We start from the raw sequence: 13943 nt of genomic DNA on the forward strand, positions 1-13943 counted from the left end.
GATGCTGTCAAATTCGTCAAGTAGAAGAACAGAAGCAATACCCCTGGAAATGCATATTCCTAGTGTTTCAATTTCATTGTGTATAGGCCATCATGATAACTGCAAAAATAAAACTACTGCCAACATTTCAAGATCTCCACCCAGAAATTACAGAAGTGATTGTGTGATTTACCACAATGTAAAACTTGTGCGAATGCTCTTCCAGCTGACCTCAGCCTGGCCGAGTTTGGCCGCAAGGAGATCGAGCTGGCCTAGCGCGAGATGCCGGGGCTGATGATGATGAGAGCCAAGTACGGGAAGGACAAGCCTCTGAAGGGAGCGCGCATCGCAGGCTGCTTACACATGACCATCCAGACTGCCGTTCTCATCGAGACACTCAAGGAACTGGGAGCTGAGGTGGGTTGGTTCTCATTATTAAGACTATTAAGAGAGAAAGCGTGAGGGACTACGGTTGTACTTTGACTAATGGCAAAAAGTAATGCTTGAAATCTATCTGGTCATCAGATACATTGATGGTGTTCTATGTCTTGTTTGCTTGACTGAATCATGCCTCTAGCAATAGAGCCCCTGGAGTAGAAGCTTTTTCGCCAACACACTTGGAAGATTTCAAATCCTGATAATTAAAGATATATGTCAGACTTATAACTGTAAGTTATAAGTCTGTCAAGACTCGGTACCCACAGAGTATCCTGAGCACCTATCGGTCTGATTTTCATAGACAAAGAATCTTAAGCTCCTTTTGTCACCTGTTCTTTTTGAAATCAATCTGTTGAGATGATGTCAATTGTTTGTGGTAGTTGTTATCCAACATTGTGGTCTGTGACAGCAGACAAGAAATCTGTATAATGGATCAATTATTTGCTTTGCATTTTCACATCAAACCTTCAATTGGTTGAAGGTTTTCTGGTAGTAACATGTCAATTTATTGTGATTTCTTTAATTTAAAAAAGGTAACCTGGTCCAGCTGCAACATTTTCTCCACACAAGACCACGCGGCAGCAGCCATGGCGAAGGCGGGCGTGCCCGTGTACGCGTGGAAGGGCGAGACAGACGAGGAGTACATGTGGTGCGTGGAACAGACCATCTACTTCCCCGACGGACAGCCACTCAACATGATCCTGGACGATGGTGGTGACCTGACCAACCTTGTGCACACCAAATACCCACAGCTTCTGGAAGGTTAGTTATCAAAACTGCTCCATTAGGCCTAACTGTAAAGTATGTGGCTCCACTGCCCACCCAAAAAAGGCTAGGGTCAGCAGTTTTTGCTAGGGTTGGTTGGAAAGCATAGCCTGGGTACCATCTGATTTGTACCGGGGCTCCTTACACTCGCTGCCGCGGTAGATGGTACCCAGGCTAGGGAAACAGAAAACAACAACAAGTCGTACTAGATTGGTTGTCAAAGCTGCTGCATCTTCCAACCTGGTTAAAACCTGTTTTTCTTAACTTAGCCTGTTGAGGATAAGCTTTTTTTTTCAGCGAGCTGATGACTTTTTTCACCCACAGGAATCAAGGGTCTGTCAGAGGAAACAACCACAGGTGTTCACAATCTGTACAAGATGATGGCCAAGGGTGACCTGAAGTGCCCTGCCATCAACGTCAACGACTCAGTTACAAAGGTATGTCTTAAAATGTTTGCAAAGGAAAACCATTAAAGGTTTTTGTTTTGATAGCTACTTAGTAGAATGTTTCAAATACAGCTTTCTGTTGTAATCATCAGCATCATTCTCTGCATGTCAGCCCTCTTTGCAGTGAGTGTCTTGAATCTTGTGATTTTCAAACAGACATTTTGTATGACTCTCCTCAACTTGGAATAGGCTGCCACACTGTCCAGTGTATTGTTCATTTTGTCAATATTGGGATTAAATGCCAGCCACCTCTGTCTTGTGGTTTGATGACTAAGAGAGTGGAGTCTTGTTGAGGTAGAAATGTAGTCTTGATACTTTTGTAGCTAAAACTAGTAAAAGGAAGATGTTTACAAGAGTTTTTTTCTTAGCTTTTTCTTTCTTTGGTCAACAGAGCAAGTTTGACAACTTGTACGGCTGCCGTGAGTCTCTTGTCGATGGAATTAAGCGTGCCACAGACGTCATGCTGGCTGGCAAAGTGGCTGTTGTCGCCGGTTACGGTGATGTCGGCAAAGGCTCCGCCCAGTCCCTCAAGGCTTTTGGTGCACGGGTCCTCATCACTGAGATTGATCCCATCAACGCCCTGCAGGCCGCTATGGAAGGTAGGACAAACTGCAATCTCTTACCTGTAGTGAAGACTGTACTACAATTTTTTTTCCTGCCATAGCCCTTAGTCAGGTTATGTGCAAAGTTCTACCTCTTCAGCATCTTTCCATTGGGCATTAGCTGTTTGTCTCAGAAAGCCTATGTGATGAGATAACTGAAAGTTTAATTTGATTCAGTATTACAATAAGTACATGTAATACTATTACATTTATATTTTTACTGACCAAGCAAGGTTGCATCCCCAAAAATGGATTACTTTATTGCTTGATTTCCTTGTCTTAAGGTTACCAGGTGACAACCATGAACGAGGCCTGCAAGGAAGGAAACATCTTTGTCACGGCCACCGGCTGCAAGGACATCATCAAGGCTGAGCACTTCCAGCAGATGAAGGAGGACGCCATCGTCTGTAACATTGGCCATTTCGACTGCGAGTTGGAGGTCAAGTGGCTGAACGACAATGCCAAGAAGGACTCCATCAAGCCACAGGTAGGGTAAACTTTGCCTTTGGCGATGGAAACATTCAAACACCTGCTACTCAAGAAGGGAATGTCACAGACAACTCAAACTTTGCCAGATGATGGAAGAAAACTTTCTAAACTATAAACATTGTTAATTATAATTTTGACTATTTAGTGGTGCATACATTGGTGCATGCAAATGGTCCATGCACCTCTTTTAAGACAACTGTCTTGAAGAGTTTCAGTACCAGGAATGAGCAGTATAGCTAAAATGGTCTTTTGTGAATTTTGATAAATGTGTAGTATGTTTGTGTGTCATGTTTTATTGTGCAACTATGTATGTTAACAGTCGACCACAGGAAGAATAGGCACAATCTAATGTTGCATGGAAAAGCTAAGTATGGATCATAATAAACTCGACTCAGCCTCAGAGACAAGTGCTTCATAGTAAAGAAGTCTTGTACAGGGTTCATGCAGAGCTCACATGCTAAAATTGCATTTTGTGTCACCCTGCATAGGTCGACCGTTACACCCTGCCCAGCGGACGTCACATCATCCTGTTGGCCGAAGGTCGCCTGGTGAACTTGGGCTGCGCCACCGGCCACCCCAGCTTCGTCATGAGCAACTCCTTCACCAACCAGGTGCTGGCTCAGATCGAACTGTGGACCAAACCAGACCAGTACAAGGTTGGAGTTTTCGTGCTGCCAAAGAAGGTGAGGACAAAAACAAAAACAATCCTCTGCCTTATTTTGTTCTCATAGACGAGGCTGTCATGGTTACATTGAAAAAGTTTCTTTTTTGATTTAACCACAAATTATGTGCAACCATTTTTGTGTGAACCTGACACACTGTCAATGCAACACACTTGTTAGTGTTTTACTGGTGTTTATCACAATAACATATGTAAAAGACAGCTGTGGTGCTTAGGTTTCAACAAGGTCAACATTAAAGTACAAATGTATTTGAATATTGAAGATCAACCAGGAAAAGAAGAATAATATACATGTGTGTAGTAAGAAATTTGGTTATGTGTCTACTACTGTCTAGTGATTGCTTTGGTGATTTTTATGCACATAAATAAAATGATAAATGTTTTGTATTTTAGCTGGATGAGGAGGTTGCCGAGGCACATCTGGAACAGCTGGGAGTCAAACTGACCCGGTTGTCAGACGACCAGGCTGGCTACCTGGGTATCCCCAAGGAGGGCCCCTACAAACCCGACTTCTACCGTTACTAGTTCTACAGAGGGTAGTCACGCTACGTAACTGTGTAGAGGTAAAAAAACTGTTAGCAAAATGCACATTTTGGAACAGAGAGTGTATCACTCAACAGAAATAAGCATGTGTTTACATGTATATCCATGGAAGTGAATAAACATGTGTTAACATGTACATCCATGTTGTTGTCATTACTGCCAACACCTAATATGATAGTAGTGCTGTATCACTATCAGGTCTTTGCTTCTACGGGTCAAAGCAACTAGCCTGAAATCCAGCCTTGTAAGCTTCAATCTGCTGGGGTAGCAACTGTCAGGAAGTGACCAAAGCTAACAAGGCTGGACTCCAGGCTACAAAACAACTGACAGTTATGTTCTAGTTCGTAATCCGCAAACTTCCTAGTAGGAATATCACGCGGATGGAGGACAAGAATCTTGTCTTCATCTGTGTAATTGATTAACCTCAAGTAAACAAACTGTAAATTAGCTATTCCAGCATGTAACTGCTTGGTAAAGCTGTATATCTCAACAAATTTATTTATCTCGTGTGGTTACTGGAGTGAGAAGAAGAGACTGAAAGTTGTGGAAGCCATCAGTGCTTTATTTACACAGAATAGATGAAGGTTTTCTCTATTAATATTAACCTGCTTTATGGCACATGATTAACTAGACACTTTTCTAACGAACTGACTTCCAACAGGAAGGTTAAAACACTGCAGCATAACTTCAAGTAAAAATCAGAATCAGTGGAAGCCTTTAAAGTTTTACATCTCGATATGACTTGAAACAACAACTGAAGGTGACATCTTCTTAAGCAGCATGGTCCAGTAACTAGGATTAACTTTTTACCAAATACTTTGATAACGAATGCAGGAACCACATGGACTCTTGTGACAGGTCTGTGTTCTGATGGTCAAGTTTTGAACATCACAATTTAGACTTGCATTTCCACAATACCACAAATTAATATCAGATATGTAAGTCTATGTACATCGTGTATCCATATTGGTATTTCACAGCTATTCACCTAACTGACCAAAGACCACTGAGTACACCCGCATCCAGAGTAAATGTTCACGGTTTCTTCCCTACTCTATGAATGTTTCCAGTGCGAAGTCTCTGCAGGACCTTCGTCGTGTGGGTGGATTTCGCCTTCTCCAACTTATCTTTATCAACTCCAAATGCTCGTCCCAAGAACATGTCGATTTCTGGCTGGTCAATTTCGGGATCAGCAGTTAAGAAGGCCTTTCTGACGTCTTCTACCACCACGTCACTGTAATGAAAAAAGGTCTTATTAAGTTTTGAAATAGGATAATGGTATTCTGCCTATGAGACCTGAAATACATGTACTTTGTTTCTTCAGAAGAGTGGCCAGGCTAGTGGACTCGCGATCAAGACTTTCCAGGTTCGATTCATAGCTAGACGTGTCCTCTGGAAAGGCACTTAGCATGGCTTTCCTCATTTCATGCAGGCATACAAATGGGTACCTAACTTTGTTTGGGGAGATGGACTCAACTTCCAAAGACGTTACATGTACATCAAACGAGCTGTCACAGTCAAACCCTCATTGATTATATCAGTTCTCACCTAACGTCCCCTAGAGCAGCCTGTATGTCATCCACATACGCCTCTCTCTCCGACTTGGTCTGGTCGCGAAGTCTGTTGATAAAGGGTCCTGTTCTTCCCTCATCATCCTGCAACAGTTCATAGCATACATGTAGCCATTCAAACGTCACCAATAAGCTGCTAGGTTCAGCTTAACAAAATGACGGCTGTTATGAGGCTCTCAAGGCCAAAATATTATGATGGCTCTCAAAATACAAATGTTAAGCTGTGCAATAGCCAGCATACACTGAATGCTTCACTAAGATTTAAAAACCCTGTTCCGAGGGTTGTTCCAGGGCCATGAATTGTGGGTAATATGTCAAAGGTGAAGGCCCTTGAGACAACCAGAACACATCTGGACATAGTCATACAAATTGAGATTGGTGGCAAGAAGAACTGTTTACAAGTGAGCGATTATTGCCTTTGACATATTCATTACCCACTGACAATTCATGTCACTTTGCATGGGATATGTATGCTCGGACTAGTGAATGGACAACCCTATTGTCATGCGTCATGAGCACAATAGGCTGCCAAAATGTAAAATGAGTGACGTAATAAGGACTACATGTTGTACATACCTCAGTGAAGAGTAGTTTGAAGGGTATGGGTCCTCCCTGTGTGTCGAGCTCGTCCTCTGCAGCCTGCACCAGGACCTGGATAGACTCTGGCTCTTTCAGTGGAAAGAATTCAGCTATTCCAGCAGAAAATTCCTCCTTGGGTATCATTCCCTGCGAAGCATTCAAGCAAGAGTACTTAGAGTTTCATTTTTGTATTGCCCATTTTTTAAGAAACTGCAAACCTTTCACAAGATTTAAGGAAACTGCAAAAACTTTCACTGGACTTCCTACTCATTTATTTACACATGATTAAGGCCTAACATACATGTCTGATTAAATTTACAATACTACTACATAACATTGATTCACAAATTTCCTCCACATGGAACTCAACAAGACTACCTCCATTTATAGTAGTAGCCTTTTTGTGCAAAAAAAAAAGTTTGGAACGTTTCAAACTCACTTCAAGGACAATTCAAATTTCTTCTAGGGACACTTATGGATCAGTCAGGAAAAAATTTATTTCCAGATTTGACTGACATAAAATAATGAATTATCAAGCTGTGTCTGTCCCTACCTGTGTGCCCAGGGAGACGTCCTTCTGAGCAAAGTGGCTCAGCAGACGAGACAGGAGGTCAATCTGCTGGTGGTAGATCCCCTCATCGGTCTGAAGGACAACATCTTACAGTTACTAGCAGTTCATACAAACATGCTACTGACAGATGCTATATATCTAGTACATAGTTACCTGTAGTGCTATCATGTCATTGTTATTTCATGTCACCGTATGTGTATGTATTTGTGAACGACATCTTACAGTTACTCAGTAGCTCACACAAACATGCTACTGACAGATTCTATGGATCTACATACCTGTAGTGCTAAGTAACATGTTCTTTCATGCGTCTGTATGTGTAATTGTGTATACAATTCGATATCTCTACGTCATTTTCGTGACCAACAGAACGCTGATGCAGAGAGGATGCAACCAGATTCTGATGGAGGTTTATTCAAGCGATTCACAGGACTGATGGTGAGAACCACATGATCCTTATCTACAATGATGTCATTGCTGTCACTTCATGACTTTATTAACTTAACACAACATAGTGGCAATGAGAAAGTTCTAAGTATTGAAAGTTTTATGTTTTCAGGTAGATGTTCTCAGAGAGCTGCCATATGTCACCAGTGAATTTGCTGCCATACTGATGTTCTATTAGTATATCAGCAACTCATATGTCAGGTGTGTTTGGTGACATATGGATATTTTAAAACAATTATAAAAATCATCATGGTTCAAAACGTCTGAAAACAATATCTAAAGCTTGCTGGTAAAACAAGGATGCCAACTGTGTACAGCAACAAGCAATAATCTTACTGATAAACATTTGAAGATGAACTGACCTCCCCCTTGAGAATGCTGAAGAACAGGTTGATGCTGTTCTCTGATTGGTGGAAGCGCGTGCACGCATCGTGGATGTTGTACCCCCACTCCGCCACCAGCGGCTCCAGGTTAAACCGTTTCTCCAGGTACATCAGCAGGTAGTTCTCCAACTTGGTGGGCTTTGCTTTCTAGAAAATGGTGAACAAGCAAATGGTTTGCATCACATTGTGAAAAGTTGTGTGTTGCCGTACAAACTTACATTCTGCATTGGAAATGTTTTCTTGGGCTGGTATGACAGATAAATAGACTGCAACACAGTGTATTCGACATCACTTTCAGTCTTTCTGCAAGTTTGATCAGCCATCTGGTGATCAAACCAGTGGTCAGGTAGTGAATGAGGGTAAGACAAAATTGTTGTATCCTAAGTGTACACAGGGATCTCCCATGCATCAATCACTTGACAGAATCTTAAAAAACATTTTCCATCCCAACATCTTGACAGACAAAACATGAAAAAGTAAGAATTAGATCAGATCACACCTGTCCAGTGAGGTGACAATGGTTTGCTTAGATGATGGAATAGAGTCACAGAGGCAGAGAAAAACCCTGTAACATTGAGCACTGTTGGTACAGAGAGTCAAATGTACAAACTTACCCCTGCATCATGAGCTGCCTTCTCTCTCCACACATCCTTGATGACGATGGCCAGGTCCCGCTTAGCCAACTTCCTGTTACGAACTTGTCCTTCGTAGCGCAGGTAAGCTGGTACATCTGGTTTGAAACCCTTAAGATACGCAGATAAAAATAGGTCATTGATCTACAGTCTATTGAAATGCAAATTAAGGACAGCAACTTGACGGTAAGCACTTGCCTGCTTCAGTAATATGGAAAGCAAGGGAGATACTCTATGATCAATAGTCTTTGAGAACATTTTTCTATGCAGCCGAAAATTATAGCCATTTCTTTAGTTTTAGATACAATCTAAATGTATCTAAATGTTTCAAATGCGCTTTAAGACTTGTGATTAAAGACCGCTTTAGCTGAACCAGTGTCATCGACTTACCCTTCCTTCAAAGAACTCGGGAATGTCTTTGTCGCTCGCTGCATCTTTCATGGTCTGTAGTTCCTGCAGCAGGGCGTCCATCTTCTGATCACTGGTGGTTTCCTTGGTCAACTCCGCCCAACGCTCTGCACCACCATCCACCACATCCCCACACTTGTCCCAGTCAGGCCTTGCGATAAAAAGAATCACAATGTTATTGTTGTTGTCTAGTTACTATAAAACATGGGCTGTGACTTAGCATGAAAGCTCATGGAAATTGTAAAACATTAGCAAATGCACAAAAATGTAGATATCCCCTTTTCATCCACTTATTGTGAAGCATAATTACGATACATAAATGTTATTTTTTGTACGTGGTCATGAGTCAAATGCAAACTAGCCTGATAAGTATTCGTTTTCTCAATGTATTCTCTGAAATTCTACTTTCATCATTGCCATGCTTGAAAATCAAAGCACAGTCTCCAGATCAATTCTGGCAGCTTGTGTTTGATACTGTGTTTGTGACTTTTCCGCATTATTTTTAAGAGTAGTTATGGGGTGCCTCTCAGACCAACTCTACTAAAAATTTATGAATCAAAAGTGTTACTAAATACTGTAATTCACTTTGTCTTCTCGGTGCCAAACTTTCACGGTCTGAGAAAATTTAACCTGTTCTCGAAACTAAATGTTCACTGTAGCGGCAAGTGCACATAAAAAAAGGCTGTGAATTATTTGTTATCAGTAATGATAAGTTCATGTTACAGTCGTCACCATGAAAACCGTGCACATAACAGTACATTGAAAAAATCAGGAATTACAGTACCCCACAAAATTAAACCCTTCACAGAGGCACAGAAGCCTATTAACCCAAAGAAAGGAGGAACAGTGCCCGACTAACCTGGGTGTGGCGCTCCGTCTCAGCGTCTCTTGCTGGGTGTAGAACTCGTCTCTCTGCTGCAGAACCTGTTTGTGTACCTCCAGCAGGGTACTGCACAGGAACAACAGACAGGTGGGTTAGACGATAGAGGCTTTTTACTGACGTCGTAGCAATTATAATTTGAATCCCCATTGACCATGTTGGCAGGTACTTGGATTAACCCTTAAACTACTAGAGTTTCAGCCCAATAAAATGCTCTCAGTTCCAGGGTATGACACCTAACCTCAGGAAAAAACTCAAAGAAGACAGACGCCCCTAACTTCCCGGTTTCAAGCACCACAGGCATGTAAAGCTGTTACTTTGTGGGAATGCCCTTTCTTGGTTATATTCGGGCACAGCACACAGGGCATATATTTGTCTGCTCAGGATATATCAGGGCTTAGCAGTTTATTTTCAAGAAGTAGCATCTTTGACGTTTTAAAGAGCATGCTGTAATCCAAAGTGGCACAGATGAAAAGCCTGTATACAGTTACAGTAATCATCAAATTTTATTGCCAGAATAAAGTTAACATTGATTGATACGTAACAAAGAGCATGTATAAAGTGAATATGGTAAGATGATAGGAATACCACTTCTACTTCATATAGAGGAGACCTACTCATGCTCTTGCTGAAGTTTGCTGAACTGGTCTCTCAGAACTCCCTCCGTCTCCAGAAGGGCGTTGTGTTTGGCCTCCAGCATTTCAAAGTCTCTCCTCGGAACAACGTCCCCATAGTCTGCCTTCATACGGATCAGTTCCTCCGACATTTTCTTCAGGTCAACACGAGCTTGCCTAAAGGAAAGGAGATTCCAGGCTATATTATCAGTCCTGCCAACAAAGGAAACTAAAAAATCTACATGTACACTTTTAATAAATCCTAATGCTTTGATATGAAAAAAAATTGAAATAGACAAATGTATTCTTGAAGATTTGAGAATTACACAAAGCTTTTAAGACACAGAAACTTGAGTATTTTCCTTACTTCAGTGCTACTCTCATCATGATCGGGTCGTCCTGCGGGTCGCCCACACTGCCGGCTGACGCAGCTTTCTGCAGGTCTTCAGCCTGGTACCGAAGGTCGTTGATGTCCGACACAAGCAGTTTCCTTGCATCACACTCGTCACGGTAGCGCAGGTACTGCTCTGATAGCTCCTCTCTCAGCTGGCAATAAAGAATAAAGATACACTGTAAAAGACCCATTTCACTCACTCACTCACTATTTAAGCAATTGTTACAACCGTCCTTAAGGTCACATTTCCTTCCCAAAACGATCGGTCATTTACCCTAAGGAAGGCTGAAGAAACTTTGATGAGTAAAAATTCTGTGTATTACTATTAGATGGCCTCAATCCCTTCAAGTAATTAACAACATACCTATCAGTGGCTAAGAATACAATAAAATACTATTAAATGAAATCAGTGAGATAATTCTGATTTATCTCACTGAATTGTAGATAAGGATCTACCTCAACCAGGATTAGGGTTAGTGTGTTGGACCGCGTTACATGTATGACAAGTTGGTAATGAGCCAAAGTATCCAACAACCATATCCCTTACCTTGTTAACCTGTGCCTGTAGATTCTGCTGCTGTTCACTCATCCCCATGATCTTACGATACAGTCCTGTGTTCTCTCTCCTCAAATCCACCATTTCTGCAAAACAATTTGATAAAGCCTTTAAGAAAAATATCACATGTTAAATTTGATGCAAGTAAGTAAACCTAAAAGTTTCATGTCTACAAACGTCTTTTTGATTCTTCAGAGTTTGTCTCGTGATCAGTACTCACCTTGTTTCTCCTGTTCTCGGATCTTGAGGATCTTCTGGTCACACTGCTCTGAAACTGTCACCAGCATGGACTACATTTGGAAAAGATAGACAAAATTCATATTGCATCAATATTGTATTAGTCAAGGAAGAACATGAACAAGTCTGGACACAATCAACTGGTTAAGAACATAGTATGAATATGTTGTGGAGAACTAGAACAGTACATTCCTTTTCTGTTTGCAGCACTTAAAATTTTGCAGGTGTGATGTATTTGCAGAAGGCAAATGTCAGCAAAAACTACAAATTGAAAAACTATTTCAAGATTGGCAGTACCTTGAGTGGTTCCAGGTCCCTTATCTGTTGTCTGAGGTGAGCTAGCATTGTTTCATATTCATTCTTGATGGATGACAGCAGTGGCTTGTAGGTCTTAAAGTCTTCAATCAAGTACTCAAAGACTTCACGGTGTGCCTGTGTGGTGATAAAACATAGTTTATAGCCTTGTCTGAAGTGTAGCATCAGATGTATATTTGTCAAGATAACATTTAACACTACATGTTATCAAGTGGATTGCTGGAAAGAAATTTATGCAAGACACATTAATGTAAGTATCGTTCAAAACAAGAATTCCTGTAAACCTCAGATAAATATGCACAGATTACCAAGTTTCTCTTTGTAAAATTTACATGTTTTGAAAGCCTTGTTCTCTAAAAAAAACTTCAAAGCCAGGTACAGGGTATGCGTCATTTAATCCCTGTGGAATGTTTATTTCCCCTACAACATACATGTAGCAAACACTTCAATGCAACTGTCACCTGCACTAGTAAAAAATATAACAACACTGGGGAACATACCTGTAACCTGAGCTCACTTGGTCCTGAGTCTGGGCATCCCAGTGCTCGCAGTTCTTTCTTTAGAAAGTTCTCTAACTGGTCGAGGAATTTTGGCTTAGGGACACCCTTCCCAGTGTCCTCCTCTTTCACCAGCGGTTTCCTGCTGTAGGACTTGACGGAGGTGGAGCCGTGTGGAACAAGAGCCGTGCTGGAGGTCGTCTGTCCCGCGGCGTGAGCTGGCCATGCATCCAGGGCACCTGACCTGGTGTCAACGTAAGGCTGTGGTCGGGGTGAACAACACAGATTTGTCATTACTTAGTTAGTAATACCTGACAGATAGGTAAGGAATCATGGAATACTCCACATGCTATGCAAAAAAGGGGTCCACAATCAACTGCATGTATTTTGAGGGACGATATGCAAATAAAGATTGTTAAAGGGAAACCTAATAGAGTTGCATAAGACCTTAACAAGGCTCTTGGCTAACATGTCATTCGTTTCCTCCATGCTAATTTTTCATCTTCATTACAATTGTTAGGAATATGGGATACCCTATTGGGACTAATCATTATAAAGTAGATGATTTCTGTTGGTTTGGTTTCAAGAGGACATATGTTCACTGCACAGCTATTTGGACAGACATGTAGCTTCTTTTATTATCAAAGTTGATAAAGCAATAAGAAATTTCACCTGGAGAACACCTGGCGATGGCAGGCTGTACTTGGAACCAGTTGAGACCAGCTGGTAGGACGGTCCTGTCAGACCTTCGTACCCTTTCATCGCTCGTGGAGACATATCACTGTAACAGAGACACAAAAGAGTTAATCTTCATAATTAAGGTTTGTGAAGAATGGGGTCATTCTGCTCATCACGTTGGTAATCAAATCAGGATGGAGAATGACTTAATAGGAGCCATGAAAATGTACAGAAGATGTAAAGGAGCAACAATTTTAGGTAAATGGTAGGTAATACTAGGTATGTATATAGATTTAAACCATACGTTTACTAGGCATATTTGCATCTATCATGCTAACTGTTAGTATGCAACGCACTCCAATGGTCTTTAAAGTACTTAACCGTTATGGTTAACATATTAACTATACAATGAGAACAGTGTGAATGTATTGATTGGATTATATTAGGGACAATGTACCATCTTATTATGCTAACAAATGCTTGGTAAAGTGCTTAATGTTTGGGCAAACACATTGTCACTAGAGTCAGATGTTTAAACTTGAACGCAATGTAACTCTGCATGGTTGAGTGATGCATTACGTTTGCAATGATATGCTAGCGTTCCGACTGTTAAATGAACTGTCATGGGTGAAAAACAATCTTCAATTGATCATCAAAACTAACTTTGCTGTATAGACAACCGTATTACGTCAATGTTAACACAAAAGTCGCATGTACAAATGAGCGAAAGTGTTCTGTTTATGTCGGACAGCAACATACACATGTAAACATGGCCACCCCAGATATCATTATGCAGTGTTACGTGGTTCGATCTTGCTTACCTCCCTCCCACTGCAAGAGGCGGCAACTTGGCGACTCGCTGCGCGGCCATTGCTGCTTCTTATCCCCTCGACCAAGGGCAGGGGTAATCCTTGACTTACGAAAAGGTTAGTGTACTCCAAAATAAGGCCTAAACACGTTGTTGTTGACACTGGTCGAACTGGTCGGCGCGGGCTTTGTGCTGGGCGTCACGACGGTTGCCTGGATACAGGGCCACCGTCCCAGAAAGCATTGCGTGTCTGGAGTAAACAAAGGCCGGGATTCGTGTATCGAACATTCGATTTGTCTCCAGTAAACTAAGCACGTTATTCGTCGTCATAACATTCGCCTGTCACACTTTAGGCTGAACCAAGGAGGTGGCTGAACTTAGGTATTTTGATATATAGTTTCGTAGATACTAAAATATCAAAGTAAAACT

The 13943-nt window shown here is 41.4% G+C and overlaps 2 protein-coding genes across 2 annotated transcripts in view; one reads left to right on the forward strand and one right to left on the reverse strand.

Moving 5' to 3' along the window:
- LOC118417771 (adenosylhomocysteinase B-like) overlaps positions 1 to 4074 on the forward strand; it is a 4554-nt gene extending 480 nt beyond the window's left edge. The window contains exons 2-8 of the mRNA XM_035823477.1: positions 206 to 396; positions 951 to 1179; positions 1507 to 1619; positions 2020 to 2227; positions 2515 to 2717; positions 3208 to 3402; positions 3795 to 4074. Coding sequence (XP_035679370.1) covers positions 262 to 396; positions 951 to 1179; positions 1507 to 1619; positions 2020 to 2227; positions 2515 to 2717; positions 3208 to 3402; positions 3795 to 3926 — 1215 coding nt within the window. The 5' untranslated portion in view covers positions 206 to 261 and the 3' untranslated portion in view covers positions 3927 to 4074. The remainder of the gene's footprint in view (positions 1 to 205; positions 397 to 950; positions 1180 to 1506; positions 1620 to 2019; positions 2228 to 2514; positions 2718 to 3207; positions 3403 to 3794) is intronic.
- A 407-nt stretch (positions 4075 to 4481) lies between these two features.
- Positions 4482 to 13759, reverse strand: LOC118417926 (translin-associated factor X-interacting protein 1-like). Its single transcript, XM_035823694.1, has 16 exons — positions 13528 to 13759; positions 12701 to 12809; positions 12032 to 12289; positions 11514 to 11648; positions 11200 to 11269; positions 10971 to 11065; positions 10397 to 10575; positions 10033 to 10206; positions 9395 to 9484; positions 8518 to 8686; positions 8110 to 8238; positions 7475 to 7642; positions 6648 to 6737; positions 6092 to 6241; positions 5493 to 5599; positions 4482 to 5178 (listed from the first exon to the last, which is right to left on the reverse strand). The coding sequence occupies exons 1-16, from the start codon at positions 13575 to 13577 to the stop codon at positions 4980 to 4982; spliced, it is 2172 nt and encodes a 723-aa protein (XP_035679587.1). The 5' UTR covers positions 13578 to 13759; the 3' UTR covers positions 4482 to 4979.
- Positions 13760 to 13943: the final 184 nt, after the last annotated feature.

This window comes from Branchiostoma floridae, chromosome 6, assembly GCF_000003815.2.
Source record: "Branchiostoma floridae strain S238N-H82 chromosome 6, Bfl_VNyyK, whole genome shotgun sequence".
NCBI lineage: Eukaryota > Metazoa > Chordata > Leptocardii > Amphioxiformes > Branchiostomatidae > Branchiostoma > Branchiostoma floridae.

Coding starts and splice junctions, on each gene's coding strand:
- LOC118417926 (XM_035823694.1), bottom strand. CDS start 13,577: ATGGCCGCGCAGCGAGTCGCCAAGTTGCCGCCTCTTGCAGTGGGAGGG. Junction 10,207..10,396: donor ATGATGAGAGTAGCACTGAA/GTAAGGAAAATA, acceptor CCTTTCCTTTAG/GCAAGCTCGTGTTGACCTGA. Junction 5,179..5,492: donor GCTGCTCTAGGGGACGTTAG/GTGAGAACTGAT, acceptor TTTTCATTACAG/TGACGTGGTGGTAGAAGACG.